At 37.4% G+C, this 26,909-nt stretch overlaps 2 protein-coding genes across 2 annotated transcripts in view; one reads left to right on the top strand and one right to left on the bottom strand.

The window, feature by feature from the left end:
- The first annotated feature begins 372 nt into the window (after positions 1-372).
- LOC104436916 (axial regulator YABBY 5) lies at positions 373-4,964 on the top strand. The gene is made up of 8 exons (XM_010049770.3): positions 373-607; positions 698-777; positions 1,825-1,947; positions 3,007-3,118; positions 3,473-3,521; positions 3,679-3,754; positions 3,884-3,952; positions 4,709-4,964. The coding sequence occupies exons 2-8, from the start codon at positions 700-702 to the stop codon at positions 4,754-4,756; spliced, it is 555 nt and encodes a 184-aa protein (XP_010048072.2). The 5' UTR covers positions 373-607; positions 698-699; the 3' UTR covers positions 4,757-4,964.
- Positions 4,965-17,537: 12,573 nt separating this feature from the next.
- Positions 17,538-26,909, bottom strand: part of LOC120291694 — a 14,118-nt gene continuing 4,746 nt past the window's right edge. The window contains 12 exon segments of the mRNA XM_039309387.1: positions 17,538-18,186; positions 18,552-19,148; positions 19,150-19,245; positions 19,906-20,058; positions 20,141-20,263; positions 21,911-21,974; positions 22,041-22,253; positions 22,862-23,037; positions 23,518-23,569; positions 23,674-23,734; positions 25,591-25,626; positions 25,629-25,983. Of these exon segments, the coding sequence (XP_039165321.1) occupies positions 17,752-18,186; positions 18,552-19,148; positions 19,150-19,245; positions 19,906-20,058; positions 20,141-20,263; positions 21,911-21,974; positions 22,041-22,253; positions 22,862-23,037; positions 23,518-23,569; positions 23,674-23,734; positions 25,591-25,626; positions 25,629-25,983 (2,361 nt within the window). The 3' untranslated portion in view covers positions 17,538-17,751.

Below are 26,909 nucleotides of genomic sequence, written 5' to 3'. Positions count from 1 at the left end.
TCCATTCATAATATATAACATCTATTTTATCATACTGATATGTATAATATTGATCATGAATATTTCACCGACAATGATATACGATACAAAAATATTTAAGAAAAAAAATAAAAGAAACAAGAAACTACTCTAGATGCCTTCCCGGGCTAGTCGAGAAAACTAGTCTAGAAAACTGTTTGGAATTCAGAAAGCAATTCAAGTTGGATGGACATGATATCTATGGTAATGCATCCAAAACCACTTCTCTTCCTCCTCTAGCCCTAACCCTGCCTAATATCTGAAAGCTCTCTCCCCACTTTATCTCTCTCTCTCTCTCTCTCTCTCTCTCTCTCTCTCTCTCTCTCTCTACCCAAACCCAGTTCTCAATAAATCCCAACTTTTTTTCTGTTCTACCTTTTCCCGGACCCAGCATTTCCTGCCTGCCATGGCCACTTCTCATCCCACCTTTTTATCATAGAATTTCATCTTCTCTCTCTCTCTCTCTCTCTCTCTCTCAATTGTCACTCCATAAGATCCTCTCTCTTTTTTTCTGAAATTTTCCTCTATTTATACCACCCAGGACCATCTAGGTTTTCCTGTCGTGATACATCTCAACACCTCCCAGAAAGCAAGTCCTAACTCATCTTTCTTCTTCTTCTTCTTCTTCTTCTTCTTGTGCAATTGAGGAGCTTTATTATTATTTTTTCTGTGCGTGTAGAAATGGCAAGCTGCGTAGATATCACACCCACAGAACAGCTCTGCTACATCCCTTGCAACTTTTGCAATATTGTGCTTGCGGTATTATCATCATCTCATCTCTCTCTGGGCTTATTGGTGGGGTTCTGCTTTTTCACTTCTTTTTAAGTCCCACCCGGAGCTCTGATTCATCCATTGCTTTGCAGTTTTTATTGCTTCTGTGTTTGTATGCAATGAGTCTAAGCACTAGCAGCTGGAAAAGAAAAAAGAAGCATAAGTTATTAGGTCCTGAAAAGATAAGGAAGGGGAAGAAAAAGGAAAAAAAACATTGCACCTGTGTTATCTATTTTGTCTATTTTTGAGATGAAAACCCCATTGATCTCCTCTTTGAGTCTTCCTTGTTTTTTGGTGCAGTCACGTCTCCATCGTTCGACTGTACCTTTCTTTTCTTTTCTCAGTCAAATGGAAGTCATTTCTTAAGGTCCTATAGAGAGAGAGAGAGAGAGAGAGAGAGAGAGAGAGGACCGGTTGGCTTGAGCTGTGTGTTGCTCCTGCAGGTATACGGTTTTATTTTTAAGGAAAAATAAGATTTTCGTGCAAAAATATTCAAGCGCACAATGACAAACTGACGAAGACAACTCCAACGTCTTAATTTCTTAGCAGTGTGACTTATCTTTCCTTCACCAACACAGATCTGATTCACTCTTAGCCTTGCTTCAGTATATGTTTTAGGTCACCGGAGGAATTTTTAAACAAAAAATAAAGGATATTTCTCAAATCCTCCATTTTCTTATTCCATGCCCACCAAAGCACACTTCACAAGCAAAGCACCATGACATACTTTGTTTAGGGTTTTCTCTGAACTGAGCTCACAAAAACCAAACGGAGAAGAGAAGGTTTTCAGTTAATGACGCCCCCCGTTTATTGTCATTCTAGAACTCTTTGGAAAAAGTAAGAACCCGAAAAGGGAAAAAAAAAACAATAACTAACTAGACAGATCGCAACCCAAAAATTAGTCATTCTTTTCCTGATCTGGGTTTTCTTCCTTAGTTCTTAGTTCTTCTTGTTTTTGGCAGTGATTAAGTTTCACTGGGTAACACAATTTCCCTTTTGTATAGATTGACTTTGTGATTTGTGGATATTATGCAGGTGAGTGTGCCATGCAGTAGCTTGCTCGACATAGTTACCATCCGGTGCGGCCACTGCTCTAATCTTTGGTCTGTCAACATGGCTGCTGCTTTTCAGTCCCTCGCTAATTGGCAAGACGCTCAGGTGTGTTGACATTAACTTCATTGTTTTCTTTTCTTTTGGTTTCCTTTAGAGAAAAAAGGGAACGTTTCGAGTATGGAGTGTCCAAATTTATGACAATGTAGGGTTTTTCAATTCTTTATGGTCTCTGAAATGCGACTATAGCAGCCGTCATAGGACCAAAACCTATGTGTTTTTTCGCTTTTGTGTAGGAGAACTAGGTTTTGCGGCCGAAGTTGTCATTTTGAGTCAGTTTCTGTGCACTCTCTTCAAGGCAAAAGCATCATTTTCCCCCCTCCGTAGGTTTTTTTTTTTTTTTTTTAGCTACTCTTTTTTCATTAATAGATTGAATCTTGATTTGGTTGGGAATGGATTTGAGTTAAAAGCATCGGTTCTTTTCAATGAGATCTGCACCCCCTGTTGTTAAAACAAATCTCAAGAAATGGGTTCTTTTTGTTTTCCTCTTCTTTTTGTGTTTTTTAAGATCCCGAAGAAAGAGAGGGCTTGGCCTTGGTTTTGAAAGGACTGTCAAATCTGGGTTTTATTTGCAATTATTATAATTATTATTGTCTTCTTTCCTCTGAATGACAGCCACCATTCTATGACTGATCCAGTCCCTTCAATGCCGGTTTTTTCTCTCTCCTCTTCCCGTAGCTCGATCCCAGAAAACATCACCTCACCTCTCTCTCTCTCTCTCTCTCAAAAGACATTGCCCGCATGAAAAATGTATAAAATATTGTCAACGCCATCCATATGTGCTAACCCAAGACCTCTTATTTTTGCCCTCACTTTTTTTTCTCTCGTTTTACCTCAATTTGTACATATTAAGGTAACTTTTTTCTTAATGGAAACACCTTTTTACTTCCCTAGTAGCATACTCCATAGGTTGAAAATTTTTACCCTTCTTCACCGGGGAGTTATTAAAAGGACTTATTAAGCTCAGGTCCTAAGTTAACAATATAGCAGAAGAAATCTGAGGAAAAATGATCTAATAGCTAAAGCAACAAGCTTTTCTTTAATCTTGAACTACTAATCACAGCTAACTTAGGCAATCTCTCCTCTCTGAATACTTTCTCCATATAGGCTCCCAAGCAGGATTGCAGGATGGACATGGGTTCATCTTCAAGATACAATAGCAGGATCACAATGCGAGCACCATCCACGAATGTCACTGAGCAAAGGGTTGTTAATCGACGTGAGTCTGGAATCTTTCTCCTTAGACAACCTAAACTTGGTGCTTTTCTACCAAAATTACAGACATTTCATATAATCTGTGGACACGAGCAGTGAGTAAAACCTGCATACTTAGAACAGTATTTCCTATGAAAACTTCTATCTGGAGAAATGACATCTTCATGTTGCCATTTACAAGGTATTTACGTTCTTTCGACCATCAGAGGAGCTTATCCTTGCAAAGTGAAAAAAAAAATTCGGAAATCAATTTTCTTATATGCTTGACGAACTATATAATAAAGTTTTGATTGGGTAAAGTTAAAATATTGTCATAATGCGTGGTAACTCATGAGTTGTAGCTTTCTTGGATTTGCAGCTCCCGAGAAGAGGCAGCGAGTACCTTCAGCCTATAACCAGTTCATAAAGTAATGAAACAGAAATCGCTGCACAGCATGCACTTAAAAAACAATGTCCTTTTTTTTATTTTTCTTTTTCCATGATAAAAGAAAGAAAAGAAAGCTCTCAGCAATTATTGACATATTTGGTTATTGTCCTCTGGTCAAAATCATGGCGATTTTTTAGAGAGGAGATTCAGAGGATCAAGGCGAGCAATCCAGACATTAGTCACAGGGAAGCATTCAGTACTGCTGCTAAAAACGTGAGTTGATGATAACATATCAGAATGATAGATTTGAGTAATTCTATTTAATTTTTGTTGGGCAAAATGTTAATGTCCATATCTTTTCATTTAACTTTGTTTCTGAATGATTTTTGCTATCTATACCAGTGGGCACACTTTCCCCATATTCATTTCGGACTGATGTTAGACAACAACAATCAGGCTAAAATGGATAATGTAAGTTCCTCTCTATTATAAACAAATTGCTCAGTTCTTTTACTTTGCCTGCTTCACATTGCATATTTCGACGTTCTTAAATTTTACTTTTGTTTTACATTTTTTGGTAGAAACTTTGTAAACAGACTGTTTCTTAGAATATGTTTAAGCAGTGTGTTGTTTAATATGATTGAGCATTATCTGCAATAGTCTGTGCCTGACCTAAGTGCCTGTAATCTAAAAGGAGATAGTCCTTGAGCTTAGGTGCAGTAACCTCTCTGAACTTGTTTGACGTTTAACCATCTCATTGTTGCCGATAATTTAGTATGGTCTTAAAAATAATTGTAGGAAAATGCTGTCTATAATATATATTCTGAACAGACTCGACAAATAATACCTCAAGAAACATGTGATGCCTGTGTTGGAACCCCACAGATAGAATGCACGGACCATGCATCTTTCCAGAACTGTATTGGCTGAACTTACACCAAACTAGGTTCAATGTACCAAACTGCATGTTGTGACAGTCCAATTTCATCAAGCATGTGTTTCGTCTGAAATGGCCTGTGATTGGTGGTAGTACTTTGAGGCTGTTTACCGACAAATCTTGCAATGGATATTATCATATTGTCCATGTTGGTAACTACTGATTATTGCGGTATGAATGTGTAAAGTTTTTATTAGAAGGCTTGATCATTTTATGTCTTTAATTGGCCCTATTTCTTCTCTGCGATCTCATTCATTCCTCGTTTCCCTCATTTTTCAACTTCGATGCAGCATTCCGAGAAGCATTTGATGTCAAGGGCGGCACTGCTAAACAAGTGAACCTGTGTTTGATTGCGCAGTACTACCTTCTATTTCATGTGAAGATGTGAAGACTCTCTATGAAACCTCTGCTTTATTATTATATATTATGTAAGAACGAAAGGGATTATATCCCGACTGCAATCCTTCCAAATTTGCCCTTTTTATCTTTCATGTTTATTTCACGACTGGAAGTAAAGTTCAATTTCACCTCAGCACTTTTTGGTTAGATCTTATACTTTAAAGTGAATTTGATCATATGAGTGAAAATTACATAAGTTTAAGGGTGTATTTGTTTGAGTGAAAGAATTTTGCGAGAATTAATTTCATAGACTTTCACGCGTTTGATTTGCTGAAAATAATCAAATGATGGAAAAGCATTTACAGTCAATGAAAATAAATATGCTTAAAGTTAGGAAAATCAATTTCCTTACCTGAAAAGGGGAAAACAGTCCCATAAAATGATTTCTCATAAAACATTTCCTTCGTTATGAAGTTTTCCATGAAAGAAACACATCATAATAGAATTTCTCTTTCAGCGTTACATAATTTACATAAAATGCACCCAAAAGTATTTTCATTTCGTGCAAGTACTTTTGGATGTGGGAAGAATGCTCTGGAAGTCCTCAATCTTTCGTATGACACTTACAAGTTCAGAGCCGCAACTTCTGCTCGTTCATTTGAATTCTCTAATTTTCAAATTTCATTCATTTAAGTTACTCCATTGGCTAAGATTGCCTGAAATGGCGACCTAGCATTTCTTAATGACAAAGTTATTTTTACATGGCTTTTTCAAATAGTGTCACATTAGTTTCTGGCAATGGTGAAAGCCACCAAAACCTCTAAACTATGCCCACTATAATATATTTATTCCAAACTTTTTTTGTGACGCCAAAAACCCAAACTTGTATTTATGTAACACATATACCCTAAACTTGTACAATATGACACATTTACCTCAAATTTCTTCTTGTGATACCAAATATCCCAAACTTGTATTCTTATAACATTTTAACCCAAAAAATTTGGTGTCAAAATTTTTTTGAATTTTTTGTATCTCAAAAGAAAATTGGAGTAAATGTGTCACACGTGTATAAGTTTCGGGTTTTTTGTGTCATAAAAAAGTTTGGGATAAATACACCACATGGGTACAAGTTTAGGGTTTTTGTGTCATAAATAGTTTAGAGTAGATGTACCACAATAGGTGAGGTTTCAGATCTTCTGTAGTTATTTCCCTTTTGGCGAGGAATGAATAAAAATTTGAAAAGCTAAGAAAATTAAATGAGCATCCTGAATGTGAAACTTCTAATATACTTTGTTCTAAATCGTCAAAACCGCGTTATGCAAAAGTTGTGCCAAAGTTCCATTAACCAAGCTATAGACCTCCTTGGCTCAAGATGATAATAAAAAAAAAAGTAGGAATATCACTGTATAATATTGCAAGTGATCATCAAAATGACTTTTCTTCATCCGATGGATCATACCACAACATGCAGTTTATTTGGGCATACGATTTCAAAATTAAATTCAATAATGCTAATCCCGAGAAGTTATTTCTTTTTTTGTCAAACCAATTCAGATAAGTTTAAGCTATAAATAAAAGCCTTATTTAATGTACTTTGTATTGTGCCAACCCTTGCTAACACATTCATTTCTTGGACAACAGTGGCATAGACATCGTATTTGATAGAAGCAAATTTGAAAACAAGGAGCCTGTTTGTTGCAAGTTATGAGCTACTTTTGACTCTTGCTTATGATTTTCTCGCCAAATTTTAACAAAATATTTTAAGCAAATTTCAAAAAATTATGAGAATATTTTTTCCAGATGTCAGTACTTGAACATATTGGAAGGCTTTAAGTGTGTCGGATTATATACAAATCAAAGTGTGAGTTCCGTAAAAGTTTCCATAAAGTTTAAATGCAGAAATCAACAAAGGCAGTAAATTATTAACCGGATAAAAGAGTTGAATTCATCCTCTATTATTTTACATTTACATGTAAAAGATCAAAACTAGATCAAATGAATAGCATTCTTCATATTGGCAATTTGATTTCTAACAATGGAACAAACACATATTTGATGACTCTGAAAGCTTTCAAGGTAAACTAGCACACTCCTATAAGTGTTTGCAACAAAAAGAAAACATTAAATACATAAATAAAGAGAAATCTTAAGTTACAAATCATTTATGTTGAAGATTCACCTCCTCTCTTCTCCAATTAATTATAGATGTTCTTTGAACCATTAATCTCCAGAATGAGACGAGAGGAGTGAATCACTAATCTCGTATGTGCAAGTTCTCCTAATCCATATTGCAGAAAGTATCTCAAAGGGAAGTCGTTTTCCTTCAATTGAGTTCTCAATCTTTCTTAACAAGCTGTATCAGAGCTTTTGATGCACACGTTCAACAAGCAGTGCCACAGCTTATGTTGTGTACTCCCAACATATGTTTGGATGGAGTGAATAGCAATGTGATGAGAAGAGACATGGTTAAACAATATCACCATGGATTGAAAAAAAGAAAAAATGAAATGACTTTTTTGTTATTGGGATGAAAATGTGGAGAACTAATTGAAATGAGAAGAAAAGAAGATAAAGCCACTTAATCCATGAGAAATAATCTCAACTATCCAAATTTGCCCCCTTTTGGAGGACCTCAAAATTAATATTGACTTTGTTCTCTTTCTTCCACTCAAATCTACTCTTCTCTTTCCTCCAAATCTCCCTATCAAAACCGGGTATAGGTTGAAAGGATGTAAACGAATTCTTTGCAAAAGATTTATGGGATTACACGATAGTTACTTAAATTACTTAATACTTGCGAGTATTTAACAAAATTCAAGAAGTGAGTCAACACATTTACACATGCATAGTTTTTTTAGTGTAGTAGCCAACTACATTCATTAATCAGATAATATTCCCATTCCAAGACTTCCAATAGTAGAATTTATTAAGATCATCTTGCAATTACCTGTGACACTGGCTTTGCCTCGAGTAATCAAATTGGTTGCGTTGCTTATTAGGTAAATACCACAATACCTAAATGAAACATGACCATTTCCATCATCTCATTATAGTAGGAGAGACTCCTAGGTGCACCAAGAGCACGACATCCATCCACCCAATGCATCATCGACTTTCAGTTTTAGCAGCCCCATGCTGGATACGCACGATTCAAGAGCAGGGAGGTATATCGAAACCTTCGATTGACCTCGTGACATCATCTTTAAGTGATTAGATAGATCCTATCTATATGACCTTACCACTACACACCACTTAAATTCCATTTCAAATTTGTTTTAATTTTGCAATCAACAACACCTAGTATGGCTCCCCCAATCTTATCCAATAGAAGATCTTTTATTGGAAAATTGTTTGTAAAAAAAAACTAAATGCATTTTCCTTGTTCCACATAGGAAAAGTGGGAGAAAGTGGGCCAATTAATAAGTGTGGGGTTTCCTTCGTGTACTTAAAATAATAATTGGGTGGGGCTAAACCCCACCATACCCGCGTGCGGGTGCGCGATTATTTGGCGCACTTAGCACTTTGTGTGCCCAAGGTTTAGTTAGCACTAATCCCTTTGTTATTTTTTTTGTTATGTTATTAATTTTAATCAATTCAAAGGTTGATTTTGTTTTGAGAATTTTTGGAAATTTTTTAATATAAAAATTCGAAATTTTATTTTTAAAAATATATATTTCGAATTTTTGTTTGTGTCTTTTCAAGACAACCTTTGGAAAGATGCTCATTCAGTTTGTAACTTATCCCGAAGGGTTGCAATTGTTCGTTCTTTCAACTTCTTATGAATAAACTTCTTTATTCAACTGGCAAATTTTCGAAAAGGCACATTTGTTCATTTTTTGGCAATTTTCACGAAGAGTTGCATGTGTTTTAAGACTATTTGTTTATATATACTTGTCAATTTTCGGAAGAACCAGAGAGTGATCATTTTCAAGCCTTCTTTCTGAAAAAAAAAACTGCAGCTATTTTTTCGATTGTTTCTTAGAGAGACCCTAGAGAAATACTAAAATTGCTATCTAATATTCTCATTTTGAGACTCTGTTGTATCCTGGAGGATATTTTCCGGTGACCATTAGCAACGTTATGGGGCAAATAAATCCTTAAAGAAAGTAATATCACGCCTCAAAGTCCGACTTGAGTACTCTAAATATCCGTGTTCATTGTTTTACCCAATTCGAAGCCATATTTTCCAACATCTTTCACATCTTTTGGAGGTGAAATTGCAGACACTCATTTTTTATTTAAGCTGAATACACAAACTACTTAAGAAAGTCTCTGCTTGTTTTGTTGTGGAAATCCACATGTGATGTAAAATTAATATTCCTCGAGCAGAAAACCTAAATTTACGGATGGTTAGACAGGACAAAAAAAGTACAGAGAATATGAGGAAAGCTAATCCCATTGAAATGCACAGGGAAAATGGATAGCGTGAGCGATGATCTATAGAGAAAGAAACAAAATTTCATCCATGGTTTCACAATCCACGCAAGCGCATCAGAACAGTTCTTCCATCGCTGATTAGCTAGAAATTCCTCCAATCATACCTCTTATTGGTGGTGATATACTTAATCATCACTTGCATGTGACTGTAAATAATTAATCGATCGGAGTAACTTGTCGTCTCCTTTTGCCTTTATTTGGCTGTCTTGCTTCCTTAGGCCCACTCTTGCAGTTCTCTTTTGCATTCGGCTCCCTTCCACTCATTCTGACTTGTTATCTTGTTGAGTGCAAGTTTTGTGGTGCTGGATCTTTTGTAATTATTAGTTAAAGCTCAATATATTCTTACCTTTCACCCCAAAAAAAAAAGGGTCACATTTTTCTCTAACTACCGTTCTAATTAGTGAGTTACAACCATGAATATCACCTACATTTATCTTTAGTTAATTTCGCATGCACATCACTCCAGATTGGAGGAAATTATAGTTCGGACATAGATATGGATGTTTTTTTTTCTGTATTGTATGAGTAGATGTAAGATAAGGCTGCATTTAGGTGATGATTAAGCATATTGCCACCAATCAGAAGTCCGGTTTAAGGTACCTAGGAGGTAAACATCACCCAAACGAAACAGTACTTCGTTGTGATGGTTAAAACTATATCTGTTATATATAATGCATGATTAGGTTGATTTGATGATATAAACGTCCTGCATATTGTCTCTCTATGGTTTGGTATGGATTTTAAGTTAATTTTTGCATAGAATAGAAGTTATCATTTAAAATTGGACCAAGGCAATAATAATTAACTTTAGAGTTTTGATCAACATTCTTATTACAAATCAATTAAGTTTGATTTGGACAGAAAAATAAGTTGAACCGAACTAAAGCGAACCATGACGACCTAATAGAACCCAATACTTCCATTAGCTTCAGTAGCATGGACGAATATGTATACCACATCCAAAAGAACTTATCGATAAGGTTCATACAATTCTTTCTTTTCTCAAATAACACAGGGTATCTAACTTTCAGCTCTACTCATTCTCATATATGAATATAAACCGCACCGTTCAAGTGCATTAGGTAAGGTTCCACCAACAAGGTTTGAAGGGGGAATTATTACGTGTCGACACAACTTTCGCCGCGCATATTACTGGCATGTGCTCATGTGTGCGTACACAAACAAATTGAGAGAATCCTGGCCGCTTCTGGAAAGAGAATTGTAACACATGATTCTCCATATAACGAAACTGAATAAGGTTCGAGGAGCAAGGCTTATTCGGCCGGAGGAGTCGTAGGCTTATTCTCCTTCTCATGTCGTTAGCAACACATGGGAGTCGCAGGTTCTTACTTTATTCTCGCTGTCTACAAGGATTCTTGACAAATTTTGTTTTACTACACATTGAATAATGTGTGCATGGATTCTAGTAAAATTACTAGACAAAAGGAAATTAAATGGTGTGAGAAAATGGCCATTTGGGTAGCGCATTGGAATGTTTCTGTTCCTATGTTTTTTTTTTTCTTTTGTTCTCCGGAATAAAAAAAGAATAGAAATCTATTTTGATAAAATTAACTAATTTTTCTATTCTCTGGAATAGAAAAGTAGCCGGGGAATAGATTTGGAGCATAAACAATAAGTGGAAAAAGTAGCTTCTTGTTCCCAAGAACAATTTTTACAAATAAGTCATTTTTACTTTCTCTTTTTCTTTTCTTCTTCTTCCTCTCTCGCTCCTCGCGAGCCGCCGCCTCGCCACTTATCACCGCCATTTCCCACTTGTTGACGTTGCCGACCGCCCGGCGTCACCAACACCCCGCCACCGACTGCCCGCCACTACCAATCGCCACCGACCAACAATTGGCAATAACAGCAGCAAGTCACGTGACAAAGAGTAGGCAAAGTGACAATCAAATGTGTTCCTATTTTTTTCTATTTTGAGAATATAAATTTTATATAGTTATCAAACACGTTGTTTTACTCAGAAATTGTTACGAGAAGCAGAAATAGAAAATAATTACTTTTGAAAAGAAATTGTTCCCTCAAATAAAAATGTTACCATTCACACGCTACATTTGTTATGCTTTTTTAACTCAAAAAGCCTCAATTGAACTTCCATCCTATCTATTTAATATATCAAAGACTTTTAAAATGGTATTTTAGGAAGAGAAGAGAGGTTAATTTCTTGAATAGATGAGGATTCGGGACAATTATCTTGAATTGGAATTTCGAAATAATTCATGGGTCTAATTTACAGTGATTACAAAGTTATGGAAATCTTTGACATGAAAACTAAATTAAATTCAAATATAAGAGATGTTCGTGTTTGTAAACCCAGAAGGCTAGCCGACGGGTCCCCAACTGAAGATGGAGGAAAATATGCTCGATTTAAATTTTTTTGAATATTGGGGTGAGTAATTTCCTTAATTTAGCCTAATTTTGCATCCTGGGTGTGGTGGGCAGTCCTAACGGCTGAACAGAATGACAAGGAGTTCACAGATACAATTCATGTGCCATCTGAAGAAAACATCGTCTTCCTAGAAATAGCATACTGTTTGAGCACGAAAGCATGCAACATAAGCATCACGGTGCACACAATACAGGTCAAGTTTCATAAATCAAGAAAGAAAGGAAGGTTGCATATCTAAGAAAACCTAAAAGTTGCTTCTCCCTATCCATTAAAAAAACCTATGTTATGTGTGTTTTCCGTCGCAATCATCTCTCTCTAACACAAACCTAGATATGTATGTACATGCGTACAATAATTTTGTAACGATTCAAGCCGTTCCAAGCATGCCAATTTTTAAAATGAGCATTCAAGTAACCATATAAGTTGGTGACCATTTGAAGTTGGATCTTACTTACGAATGTTTTTAGCAGGGCCATCCCAATCCAATGTGATATTTTAGGATGTCACAAACTTCCCAACTTAAAGAACTAACATACTCATCAAGCGATACTTCCCTTAATGGAGAGTGATTTGTTCATTCCTACCTTCTCCAACATCTTAGAAGTTTTCCGAAAATTGTACCTTGTCCAAGCCCTCTTGCCTTGATGAGTACTCCCCAATGTCATTAGACTAGGTATGGACCTAATCCATCCATGAACGACACATCTACTTAGGGAGTCTGACTCTGATACTATCTAAAGATCTTACTTATTCCACATGGACCAAAGGCCCCAAAAGGAACGATCAAGTAATCACACCAAGCGGTGACAATTTAAGGGTAAGTCTTAATTATGAATCACTTTACATAAATCTCCTATTTGATGTGGGACTTTGGGATGCTTTCATTATTTTTTGTGATTTGAACTCCTTAATGCTGGTCCTCTTTTAACCTAATCCAATAAATTTTGTGGCAGCCTCTTATTGACCAGTTTAACTGTTCAACTTTTTCCTTGGGCAATCATATAACTCTTCAACTTTTGATATTTCAGAATGTGTGAAAAATATCCATTTTATTCAGGGGGCTTGAGGTTTTGAGAGTTTTATTTATTTATTGTCGTACTCCAAATTCTGACCTATTTTTTACCAAAAAAAAAAAAAATTCTGACCTATTAATTGTCGCTTCTCCTTCGCTTGTGGATGGAGGTCACCGGCCAAGCCATATCAATTTCTTGTATTGCTCATTTTACTCTCCCAAATTTATTTTTTGGTTCATCATCGCCTTTTTGCTTAACAAATGGATACTCCTAAATAGTCGAGGCAAAGTTATCTAAGCCCATATACTTCAAAAAATTATTATATTGGACACAACATGGCCCCGACACCATTTTTTGCAAGGAAAAATCCTCCGATAATATTATCAAAAAATTCAAATACCCGATACTATTTACCATGACTAGGGTTTATGGTGAGTAAGCCATTCTTAAATCACGATTTGGAAGTCATGGATAGCGACACCACCACGTTCTTCTCGCGAATAATGCCTTATACTTAAGAGATGCTATTCTTCTTGTGTTCTCATTTCTTTTCCCCTTTCTTGCTTCTTTTGTTGTTATGAAAGTAGGTGTCTAGAAAAAGGGATCTAAGTGCCCAAGCATAGGCTGCAAATGGCAGACTCCTGATATTTTTTCATAAAGTGATTGGACCACATATCTGGCATCCAATCTCAGTGTCCAAAGATCCTCCTGAAAAGCAATAGCTAGAGAGAAAAGCTCTCTGTATAGCTTCATTCAAACTTGGCCTTATGCTGCTCTTGACTAATAATTGCAATTAGGGTTCACATTCCACTGCGCATCTACTTTCCTCTCGAGAGAGAAGTAGCTCAGCTAATGTGAGTCTCAAGCAACATGGAACCCTAGAAAACGACACGCCCTTTCTTCATTCAAGCAGCTCTTCAGTAAGCAAAGTTACCAAAAGGCTAGCACTTTAAAATGGAACATCGCTCACTAGGATCGCTTTTTCGACGGCCGAATTCGACTCTTCGAGTCGTTATGTTGAAGTTGTATCATCTACAAGCGTAGTTTCCTCATCATACCAAAATCTACGTTCAGCAGCTTTATCACAAGACAACTCTAAATCTTTTTCTTTTCTTCAGCCGATTTCTTCAGTGTTTAATGAGATCTTTTAAGCAAAACCGAATTTGATCTCAGGAGTGCACTCTACTCTTCGCTAGGTTAGCCAACTCGACACAGTGATATAATGCGTTGTCGCTTGGCTCTGTTAAAGAGGTATCAATCCGAGACAATGATGCTTTCCATCGGTATAACCACTAGACATCAAAATTCATTCATTGTCAAATGCCCTAGAAAATTCTGTTGTCTTCCCACTTGATAATAAAGTATCGACTGCAACATAGGCAGCTTCTAAAAAAGATTCAGGGATCGATCGACTGCGAAAAATTTTGAGGTTTAGAACTTGATTGCCTACATTTCGCTCATAACCTTAGGAATTTTTATGAGAAATCAGGTTTGTCCAACATAGGTACTTGCAATTCTCACGAAGTTTCAGACGCAGTTCAATAGCTTTTGTCGCATGTCAGGTTCATGCTTTAAAAGCTCATAGCTGAATTGAATTTTCTCACTAAGCGACTGTAATTTCTGATTCACAAATCAATTTATCTACCGATAGCTTATGTAATTCAAGCCATTGAGTCACGAGTGAATTGCGAGCTAATTAATCAGTTGATGTGTCCAGTCAGAAGAGCATTTGCCCAGAAGAGGCAAAGTTCAGGACATCTTTAGTTAACTTGGCAAAGTTAATCATGGAAAGATTTGAAGAACTAAGTCTCACAGAGCCTGTCAAGGGGAAAGGACAAACTTTGGACTACTGATTGTACTTGTAAGATATTCTCTGTTAGCCTTCTTTTGTATGTCCATTTCTCCAACAATACAGAAGACTAAGAGAAACTTTCAGATCTTGGGTCATAGATGATATAATGATGGATATACACTAGTCTTGTCAGGTAGGTTAGGCAGCTAGACTCAAGGATTTTAGTATAATTCGAGTACATCAAGTACTACTCGATATGTCACCGTATTTATCCCGCAAAAGAAGTTTCGAATGATCTCTTACTCATGCTAAATTCACATAGAGAGACACAAATAAAAGCACAACGTTGAATTATAAAGCACAAACACGTTTGTTCCTCCGATCAATTATTATTGATAGTTAACTAATGCCAGAGATACACAATCTTCATCACGGTTGTCTTGTCATTTTCATAATGGGCAGTCTATTATTTGTAGTTATTTGTTAAATGATTATGACTCAACTGCAAGGGTGGATGTTGTGTGCAACGACAATGACTTTTGATCCGGACTAACTTGTTATTTTCTCATAAATGCCTCTTTTTGGCCCTTACCAAAACTGTATAAGCTGTCACTTCTTAACTTTTTGGCCCTAAAAACCTCAAAATCCGTGAGCCAAACGAGACTAGCTGTGGAGAGAGAAGATACCAGTGAGACAGAGGGCACTTCAAGCCACCAAAATGCCTTGCAAAGAAGAGAGTCCGCCCTGAGTATATCTTCTGTTAATTTATTGCTAGGCTTTACAGACATGGTATTACTAGCTACTGAAATATTCTTCTTTATTCATAATAATATACACAACTTTCGAAATTGAGAATATCCATGATACTACATCATCATGCTATATGATTTATGTCATGAAAGTCATAAGAAATTACCGTAGATGGGAGGCAGGCAATATTGAGTTTTCCCAATTTTTATGAAGCAGAAATAACGCATGTTCCTGTTAATGTATTTGCCCATAAACTCACAAACTCATAACCCACAGCAAGTAAGCCTCGACTACATTGTGGACAAGGTCTTGCATAAACAGAAAATAAAAACAATAGGAAAGGAGAGAAAGAAAAATCTCCCTTGCTTTAAGGGCTTTATGAACCCTCGACGGACTAATTCATCGTCTTAAAAATGTCATGTTCAAATTCATTTTATCGTACTTCCTATACAAAATGTCATTCTTTGCGAACGTTTCAAAAGTTTTCTATGAACGGCTGACAAAATCAAAATGTTGTAAGCCCAGTTCCCAGCAAACCAAAATATGGGGAAGATATATGCAGGTGCTTGTAGGTGAGACCGTACAGCTTTAAAATGGGAAAAAGAGAAAAAGGTAGGGTTAGCGGGGGAGGGGAAGAAAAAGGTGGGAGAGAATAAAACCATCAGGGCACCTCGGGATCAGCAATGTGGGATAACATAGAAGATTTTTTTTTTTTTGGTCTAAGATAACATAGCAGACTTTTTTTTTTCTTTTTTTTGAACAGAGATAACATAGCAGATTACAAGTTGGCATATGCTGCTTTTATCAGAATTCAGAAAGCACCCAAAAAAAAATTTTCTTCCTCTCTTTTTGTTTTTGAAAGAAAAGAGAAGGTATATATCATTTAACAGAAATACATAAAAGAGAGTTTTTGCCAAGGAGTGCTTCTAAGTAATTATTAAAAGAACCCCTTCATATGACATTTTACATTTTCAACGCACCAGTAATACAAGATAAACAATGCATTGACAATGATAAATTTTCCCTAGGAGTTCGATCTCCAATTTTATGTAGTGGATGGAGCCATGGCCATGTGTGTTCTTACATACGAGCGTAATGCATCCCGATCTTTAATTATGTGAATTTTATTTGAGAAAAATTAATTTAAAGGATTTACATGCATTGGACTCACGTCGCACTTCAATTATCTATAATAAAAAAATTAGGTAGGAAGGGCTGCTCTCTATCTCTCCCACTGCATTGCGCTGCCAACTATTTCTGACAATTAGAATCTGAAACGTCAAGCTCAACGTCTGATCAAAGCATTCAATTTCAATTCTGATGTCCCCCGGCCCCCTCTCTCTGCTCCTCTCTCTCTTTCTCTCTCTCTCTCTCTCTCTGATTTCTCCCCCTTCTCTCACGCACTTGCTTGCTCTTTGGAATCTTTTTATGCCTTGATCCCTAGTGTTCCTACAAGAGGACACAGTACCCTTTTGATTGGGACCCATCCACAGAATTGCTCAGACTGATTGCAAATTTCTGGTACAGGGCCCAATTACCCTCTCTCTCACCACATGGGTTTGGGTTTCTAGCACAGACGCGAGGTGATAAGTTCTTTCCTCCCTCTTCCGTGAGTCATCGGATGGGAACATGTGACTCCCATGAGGCATCATGTTCTGTGAACGACAGCACGTTCGTCCCCCAGTGGTCGGAACCCGCGCCGCGTGTCGCTCCCAAAATGCTCCTAAACCCTCCTCATGGACGGGCATAGTAGAAATTTTGAGATATTGAAACACGTCGACTGGACCGGGCAAAAAGTGGGCTTACCCCGTCAGTCTATCTACTGTTTCCTCCATGTAGGGTCAGATTTTACATTGTTCCAGGCCTTGGGCGGGCAAAATTTGTTTTTAAGTATTTCTTAACGAAACCAACAAGCGTGACTAGCCGTCCTATGAATAAGATGGAGAACCGGAGTCGTGAACCCAGTAAATCAACCTTCTAACCAGTAACCAGTTAGGCAAATCTCACAGCGTGAGATTTCATTATGGTTGAACTGAGCTCACTTTCTTATATCCTTCCGCAATCACGAGAAGCAAGAACCGTGAGGCCTAGATAAGAGCGATGGATGACGACTGTGGATCATATCTCGAGTACTTCACATTAACTTCCCAGACATCAAAGAAAAAAGCTCGCCTTCACATTACGATCTTCCTAAAACATGGCAAAATCGTCTCAGCTTCCCATTCCTCCCCATTTTTGTCTTCCAGGGTAAAGAAATGAATGAGAAGAAGAAGAGCTCGCACAATTTGCCTCAAAAGTTTGTGATACTAGACTAATCTTCAAGAGCCAGAGACAGTCTGATTAATAACGTCTATGGCTGCTCGTGAAAATGTGATATTTGCTTTGATCAAGCATCGATAACCCCATAGACCACATTAACAATATATAAAAGGCCAATTTTGTGGCTCTGAAATGCACCCATGTGGCATGTTCAATCAAGGTCCTATGACCACAAACTAAGTAGAAAATAGATTCAAATGGCCGGGTAAACTCTCTCTTTGAAAAGGAGAAAAATAAAGAAATTCGATGAAGGTAACCCAAAGATATGTCTTACACTTAAAAGCAAATGGCATCTTTTCCGACTGAACTAAAAGAAATCCTCTTCTTATCGGATCCAAAATTAAATTTCAGATCTGAGGCGTCACTGGGAATTGAGGCATTGCTTGTTGAAGGGAAAGAAAAGATAAGGGCAGGTGAAGACCTCCTCAGACCGAACTTGTAAGAGGGAATGGCAGAATCCTCTTTTGGTTGATCCAGACTATCGACAAAAGAGGGAGGCATGATGGACGGTGTTGGTGGCTCAGGAAACATCCCAGGCGAAGCAGAAATGGGAAATGTAAACCCAGCGCTATTATCAGAAGAAACCGCAGCCCTTACTTGAGGCTTATCAATGGAAATATACGGAAGAGCTGCTTTAGATCCTGAAGCCGGTTTCTTTGGTATCATATGTCCACGAGAGTATGAAAACCTTGGAAGTTCCTTGGAGACATCCTGCATATGACCCAATCAGAAAGACATCTATATGAGAATCTTTCAGCATATATCTGTAAATACAAGCCAGTGTTCATATACTTGGGTGGAATCAACTTCCACATCAAAAAATGACTGAAAAAGGACAGCTAGTCTCCTAATATCAGTATAGTTTTAAAGAAAGAGCTAATCAGTTAAGACATTCACCGAATATCATACCGTAGGCACCTGTCAGCTCTAAATCAGAGCGAGCATCTAATATTAAACAACTCATGTCTTAACTGCCGCTAAAGGTCTAAATTGCTGATAAAAAATGGGAGGAAACCCATTCGCAGTTAATTTGATTTTCTCTGTGGTAGAAAACCATTGCAAAGTTGAGGCGGTACCTTATCTGTCCTCTTGGAGACAAACTTGTCAGCCACACCAGAGTCTAGTGAAGCAGTGTCATTAACTCCAGGAACCGGGATAGCATTGCAAATATCTTCATCAAAACTGGACAAGTGTCCTTTTGCAGCATTAGCAGTTTTGTTAACATTCTCTTCCGCTGGAACTCTAAAAAATGGAGTTCCTGTACCTCCATTTGAAAGAGCGGCATTCATCTGGTTAGTCTCGTCTGCTTTGCCATATTTAACAGAAGCAGACAGATATGATAAATTACCGCTACTCGACATTGAATGAGCAACATCAGAAGACTCAGATTTTTTCCTCAAAGTGGCTTGCTTCAACTCTGCAGCCTTATCCTTGGGAGTTGGAATGCTTCTATCAAGATGCTCCAGTATCTTTCTAGCCATCTGAATAGAATGTGTGGGAACAGTTGAGACACCAACCTCAAAATTTAGTGACTTGTTTTCCACTGATTGAGGTTTTGAACTGCTACTTGTTCCTCCAGCCCCCATATTCTTGTTGAAGGCAGGAAAAGAAGGCATGCGGAAGTCAGTTCTTTCCCTCTGGGAAGAACCAACTAAAGAAGGAAAACTACTAAATTTTTTGGGCACTTCCAGTGATGAACTTTTGCCTTGAACTACGAATGGGTCCTATGGATCCATGGTCACCTTGCAATTCATCATTTCTGAATCTAACCTGCGTGCATTCCAACAAATCTAATACAATCAATTTCAGTTCACCAGAATCATAGGTTTCACTCTTATAAGCATGGAAAAACACAATTTAGTAACCACAAGAGTCAGCTTATGATGTATGTTTTGCATCTTAATGCTAATTATTTGATTACATTTAAATTATGACTAAAAACAAACAAATCCAAAAACAAAGATTCATATTCATCACTACTGCTGTAGGAGACATTCAACTTGATTCCATATTCACAAAGAATTTTCATTGCCATGATAACTGATCCAATTGCTTCCAAAAAAGCACGCACTTGCACCATGCTCGGCCAGAAAAAGTACTCACCCAGACCCAGCTTTGATTTGGATTAATGACATATTAGAGTGCAAAAGAGACGGCAAAACAGTACATAGACATTCATTTTCTACTTCACCATTACTCCTATCTGTCCTTTAAGTTCAACACCATCTTGATAAAAGATAAGACGTCATTAACCAGAACAATTAGCTCAGTTGCAGCTGCCTCTGGTGACTTTACTTCTCCCATTTGTCATTGGAGAACAATTAGGAGTATTCTATTTGCTTCACAAGCAGATGAGCATGTCCACATTGACAGGCACATATGTTACAGATCAAATCGATATTAAAAATTCACAGAACATGTTTTGCATACCATAGACTTGGACATAGAATGTACAGGTCTTGAATATGGGGTTCTGCGGAAATTTGGAGTCGCGTGTCTGCCTCTTTGAGTCTGTGGGGTCAAATACTGATCTTGTACTACTGAACCAGGCCAGCATAGAGATGACTTGGGTAGAGCGATGGACTATAAGGTTTCTGTAAACAGCCATCCCACGAAGCAATGCTTTCGGATCTTCTGGCAGGTTACTTTTAAGAATAGAGCCAACTTCTGATGCTCGACTTCCCATGTATGCTCTAGCAATGTCGGCAGGTGAAGCACCGATTTCATCACGTAACTGCAGAGTTTTCAGAGCACCATAAGTATCGTCAGAACCAACATTACCAGTTTTCTAAATTTGGTTCAAGCCAACAGAAGATAACAATACCCAGACTGAAGTGGAACTCTTAACACCTGAAGAAAACTTCATCCGGTCTAGATGGCCTCCCCATATATATATACACACACATATAGAGAGAGAGAGGCATCACCAACAAATAAATAAACAGAGTTTCACTGCTAACACCATATTAAAATTCACAAGCTAGCACCAACGGCTTCCACTTCGATTGAAGAAAATCACTCCATGCATAAAAAACAGTACTATTTGAGTAGCTTTTTTGAAAAGGATACAGATATTTAGCTATTTATAAACATACGTGAAAACAGCAGAAAAATTTCAGTAACTTATAAACTTGAGAGATGGCATCACAACACATTTAATAGGATACCTATGTTAGAATACCAAAGAGACAATCTGATGCTCTTCATTAGACAAGATGGCACTATAAAATGCCTTAACATTACAGACATCAAGAAGCAATCCACACTATATTTGGGAAATGTCCCGACACACAGGGAGAATAATAAACATGTTAGACCAGTTAAATAATTAATCATGCCATGATCTAATAGTTTAAACTATTAGATCAGTTGGTTGTGATCCTACAAAATTTCTCAGGGTGCCATAGCATGAGATCCTGAATTCAAATCCTTCCACATCCCTCATTTGCCTCCCCATATATATTTCCAAGCTTTAGTCTTACATCAAAGTCACACCTAAGTGTGATGGGCACTGTTAAACCATTTAGGGGCTGTTTGGATTAAATTTTTAATTTTTCTATTTGCTTAATCTAAATCTTGCAACTCATGCCCGACTTTTATGAAATCTGATTCTCCTTAAACTTTCACAACGCTCAAGTGTTGCAATGTAAATTTACATGTAACTTTTACATAATTTTTTGAACTTTGAATAATATTTTTAAAATTTTGGTAGGAAAAGAAAACAGAGTCTTTTCATTTTTGTTTAAATACAACCAAGCATGCCCTTAAATATTAAACCACACCTTCATCTAATAATTAACCATTTAGAATAGTTGGCTTTGGTCCCATAAAATTTTACAAAACAGCTAGCAGAAACTAAAAAGAAGCAAAAGGTCATCAACCCCAACAAATACTCACTAATGCTATGTACCAAGGCACATTCGAATACCTTCTAATATTTATTTCCAATAAAAGCATGGTGGAGGTGCAGGAAGAGCATTACTATACTATTCACTTCATCAAACACACTTCAAAAGCACATAACAGAAATTCCATTATGCTTCATAAACAATTTGAGGCAAAGTTGGGGCAAAGAATGCTAGAAAATCACATGTATCCATAGTCATCTCAATAAGCTATTTAGATCCCAAGGAAAAATAAGATTTATCCTTCAGCTTTTCCAATATTAAGCTACCTTCAACATTCTCTGTAAAAAAAGATTTCAAACTGCTGAAAACTCACGAATACAACATAATTAGATGTAGACCACAAACCTCATAATAAGACATCTTGATAGTTGCCAAACCATCAAGTGACCAAGCATCAGTTACCAACTATTGATGCCAACGGAACTTATCTGTCATGATGGCCAAAATATGAATTACAGCAATCCAGTAACTTTCTCTCTAACTCAAGGGATCTCTAGGTCATTCTATTCTGAGAATCCTTGGCTCACATCTAAAACAACAATGGCATTCTTTACAAGTTGCTTGAATTCATTGGCCTTATGCCTGTGTACTCTAGCACAAACATTCGAGAAAACATGTTCTGACAGAGAAATGTATAGAAGAATCTACTCTACTTACATTTGAATGATGAAGGGCGTTGAAACTTCCCATAGAGCTCTGTTCAAAACTCCCTGCACTCCCCCATTTGTTTTGCTTGGAATGTGAGGCACAATTGCACGGACCTCAACTTCACCCACAGCATTCATTTCAGAGTTGTTCTCCCTTTCCTTCATCTTTGGTGGATCAACAGACTTTGATTTTAATAACTCAGTCAGACGACTAATTTCATCGCTGCATGATGATAAAAACCATCAAGGCATGGAACAAAAAAGACATCCCCTGAATAGTATTATGTACAAATCTTGTTGGTTAACTTTCAGAGTCCCTATCAATTATACATTGTCAACCAGAATTACTGTGCAAGATTAATAAGCCATTAAAGAGTAAAGGACAAAGTAATTTCTAAAAAAGCAGGTTGAAATTTTTCCAACAAAACCAAATTTTCCTTCCACCATTTTCCACCTGCCCACTTTAAGTTGTCGCAGGCGCATATTTGAAACAGACAATTTACCAGAAGAAAGAAGGAAACTCTCTGCAAAAGGTATACAATTCAGAACAAACTACAGAAACAAGGTTTGGCCTGGTGGTACTTCCCCCTCACCAACACCTAAGAGGTCATCATTCTGATCTTTACCCTTCCCCCCCTCACTAAAGAACCTAAAGGTAAGACAACAAAACTTCTCAAAAGATAAAATTGCACAATAAATTATCGCGAATGACTTTTCAGAAAAGAGATACATATGCACGAACTCAAAAAGACGAAGCACTTCACAGGTTAACGTGCACCAGGACAATTTAGTACATAGTACATTTAACCTTTAGACAAAAGATTGATTTACCTGGAGAACATTTTTCCTCTAATCAGCTGCTCAATTTCAGGAAAGGTACCATCTTTTGGAGGGTCAGTTACTTTGTTTTCTGTTGTTTTGAATTCTTTGTACCCATCAAACACAATTCTTTTTGGTAGATCAGACACAACAGCATTTTCTACTTTGGCTGATCTTGATAAACCCAGCTGCATATTATAAGAACATCATCAACATTATATTAAAAAGAAAGACAAATGAAGCCAATGGTAGAAAACTATGAGATTAAAATAAAACAACGTCTGTCATTAGAAAGACGTATACCTTTCATTTGATGGAGATAAGCACATGTTGGAAGCTACTTTTGGGACAAGATAGTTAATCCAAACACCTGACCTCAAAAGCCGTGTGCATATAGAGCCACACAAGCAAGGGTGTCACGTGTAGGAAACGATGATTTCCTTGAAAACATGACAGGAAAGCATGCATCTTTACCCAGAAATATATGGATAATGGTGCGCCACATATGTTATTTGACAGAATCACTTGAATTTTGGCAAAAGAAAACATGAACAAAAATGACACGGCGATGAAGAACATAGGGACAAAGTTGCAGTGCTTGGAAAATAATAGTTTTACGTGGCACCATCAGCCACTCTTTTTGTTCAGTAACTTCACAATTATAAAACTATTTCAGAATGAACCCAGTCAACCAGAACAACAAAGACCTCATGCAATATCCTAGAAAATGCAAGATCCAGAAATCATGAAAGAATTTGCAAGATTATTAACCAGAATACAATCTGGAGTGCCTCAACATGAACAAGAGCTATTCAGTAACTTACATCTGAATTGCCTTCATGGTTACTCCTCTAACATCTTGATCAATCTCTCTCTTCAACTTATCTATAACAGAACATCACACCGATTGAAAATATGAACATGGCATAGCATACAGAAATAGCTATCTAAGCAAGTCTGAATATTGAAGTTACAAAGGTCGCATTCCAAGATATAACCAGAGGACGCACTAAAATAAAGGGAGGATGATATACAGTCCACATGCAAATCACAAGCAGGAGCGCACACTATAACTGCCCGGAAGAGAATAACATACTATGTCGAGAAACAGCTATACATAAAAGAAACAAGAACTGAATATATGCAAAGTGAACATAAGAAATTATCTTGAGCAGGAAATGCACTCCACAGCTGCCCAGAAGGGAGTACATACATTGGACAAGCAGAGAATCAGTTATCTCGAGCTAGGGGCAGCTTAGAAACTTATTTTGAGTTGCCTAAATTAAAAAAATATATATATATATATATATATATATATATATATATTCTCAAAAATCACAGAGGAAAAATCTGCATGAATCAAAATGTCAGCATTTATATGCTTTAAAAAGAATTGGGGTGTTTAATATTAAAGAAAAATCAAATTTTGAATGTTTAAAGTAAAAGTATACCTTGAACATAGTTCACCTTTAAACTTCCTCAACAAAGAAAATTAAGCTAGCAATACAAAGCAAATTCCCTTGCAATAGAAGAAAATCAATGCAAGATGGTGGCTGACAAGATCAGCCATACAAAAACAAGCATTCTTGACAGTAGGAGTGCACAAAAACCAAATGAAATTTTTCTTGTTGTATAATTGATCCCTAATACTTTTATTCGGTCATACACCATCCTTTTGTTTAACTGTAATCCTTGAAGACTTCTCATAGTCATAAACAACTTCTGTACGTTAGAAGCACGTCCCCGAAACAGAAACCACTCCATAGACAGATTCTAATAATGAAGAGAACATATCTATTTTTCATTATCAGATATTGCTGACATGGAAAAGAACATTAAAAAGACACGCATATACTGGAGTCTAGATTTGCATAGTGAGTTGTATGACCAAACTTTGGTTCTTACAGTTCCCACTCTATTTTCTTTAGTCCTTGAATACTGAAATAAGTAATTTATGTATTAGATTAGGATCGCAATCCGAAATCTCATCTAGTTAATTGGAATATTGTAGCACCAACAGTTGTCAATGGGGGTTGGGGGTAAAGCACTGATTCTTGTAAATAAAGCTTTCCTTCAAAATGGCTGTGGAGATTTAATGTGGAGAAAACCAGTCATTGGAGGAGGGAACAGATTGCGAATTTGGTTTGGAAGATACAGAGAGGATAACTAAATCTAGTCAACGAGCACATAAAAATCAGGCTTTGGAAGCGCATTAGGCAAGGGTGGGATTTTTCAAAAGCAGAGTTTCTATATGCAGTGGGAGATGGTAAAGATACTAAATTTGAGACGCTACTTTCAAAGATTTATACATTTACTTGTATGCATAACAACAGTAAGCAATACATTTTAGCAAATTTCATCGCTTTTTTTTTCTCTCTAATCATCTCAACACTTAATTTCTCTTCTTCAATCACTGAAAAAAGAGCATAAACAAAGACAAAGAAATTACTTCAAATCACCAAGGAATGGACAACGTGCTTCCATTACGGACCCAAATAGACAGTACCGGAAACCTCTCTTGAATAGAGCATAAGCAAACAAAAACCCTAATCACGGGAATTAATCAAAAGCAGGAAAACTTCATGCCGACTGACCAAAGCACACGAGAACAACTACAGGCAGCGAAGATTGGAAAAGCGCAAACCGAGGAGAGATTAACAGACCGTCGCCGTCGTCGTCGCTGCTGTCGTCGTCGTCGTCGTCGTCGTCGTCGTCGCTGCCGTCGTCGTCGTCGTCGCTGCCGTCGTCGTCGTCGTCGTCATGGAGAGGAGGAGCGAAGCAGACCTCGAGAAAAGCGAGGGCAATATGCGGGTGGCGCCGCCGGAGATCAGGCGGTACGCCGGATCCACCAGCTTCGACAACCAGCCGCCACCGCCCCCGCCGCCGACGGCAACGGCCTGAGGTTTGCTCGAATTGGGCGGGCATAGGGCGTGGCCCGCGGGTTGCGGTTCGGAGGCCTCCTCATCTTTCCTCCGGCGCCCCTGCCGGGCTCCGCCTGATGCGACGTCGCCGTCGCCGCCGCCACCGCCGCCGCCGCCGCCGCCTCCCCGTCGTTCTCCATCGGCGGCGAACTTCTCGAGTGGAGAGAGAGAGAGAGAGAGAGAGAGAGCGGGGTTACTTTGGGTAGTCTGCGGCTAAATTATTTCGGCTTTTCCAAAATTATATGTTTTCAATCCGCCCCGAATTTTTAGCTTATCAGTTTGGATTATTACGTCATCAGTTTTTAAAATAAAATTAAGAGCCGCCGCGTATGATTTTAACAATATCTCAATCATTTATAGTAATAAATTTTTAACCACCAGGAATTGCCAATTTGATTTGATTCCTTCAAAATGATTTTGTGTTTAGTCAAAGTTGAATTCGCAATTTCTATTTTGACTAGTCTTGCTTGAGAAAATGTGGAATCTATAATCTTGGTGTTAGCTTAAAGTGAAGGATATAAATCCCATTGATTTAGGAAATTATTGCCAAATTAAGGAAACCAAATTCAACAATATATTAACATTAAAGGAATCGACATAATTGAGCATATTTAAAACTTCTTCAAACTCATTAATCAAAATAAAATAAAATAAATTATTGATCAATTTTCCTATGTGCATCAATGTATAATCGAAATGTGAAAGTAATACATGGTCTCAAGTTTCATTGGCAAGAAAGTTTTTCAAATTTATTCAATAAAACAAAATCAACCCTGTCCATATTCTTGTGGAAAATTGAAGCAATTTGGTATGTCGGATAGTGATGCCTGAAAAGTTGAATTTCATTGTCCCTAAAAAGCTATCATCTTTCAAAGGCAAGTACCAATCAAAAAGGGAGTACGCAAGATCTGCTAAGATCCACATTCACTGTCCAAAGATAGTAGTAAAGACTTAGCATTCTTATCTACAAAGAAATTTGTCACGGCCGTGAGTCGGGACGTCACAACCGTATTGTGGCCAATTGTGCTAGCCCGTCTCAAGAATGATCACAACGAGGATGCATAGTGGAAGCTGATGAAAAAGGCCACAAGAAGCATATCACATGGTCTCACTATTGAGGACTCCCAAAAGACAACCTG

The sequence above is a fragment of the Eucalyptus grandis genome, chromosome 3, assembly GCF_016545825.1.
Source record: "Eucalyptus grandis isolate ANBG69807.140 chromosome 3, ASM1654582v1, whole genome shotgun sequence".
NCBI lineage: Eukaryota > Viridiplantae > Streptophyta > Magnoliopsida > Myrtales > Myrtaceae > Eucalyptus > Eucalyptus grandis.
Note: the sequence above shows the minus strand (reverse complement) of the source record. Positions and strands in the feature narration are given on the sequence as shown.

Excerpts from the sequence above, each read along its gene's own strand:
- LOC104436916 (XM_010049770.3), top strand. The coding sequence starts at position 700 with ATGGCAAGCTGCGTAGATATCACACCCACAGAACAGCTCTGCTACATC. Across the intron at positions 778-1,824 it reads TTTGCAATATTGTGCTTGCG|GTGAGTGTGCCATGCAGTAG; the intron begins GTATTATCATCA and ends GATATTATGCAG. Across the intron at positions 3,755-3,883 it reads TCAGTACTGCTGCTAAAAAC|TGGGCACACTTTCCCCATAT; the intron begins GTGAGTTGATGA and ends TATCTATACCAG.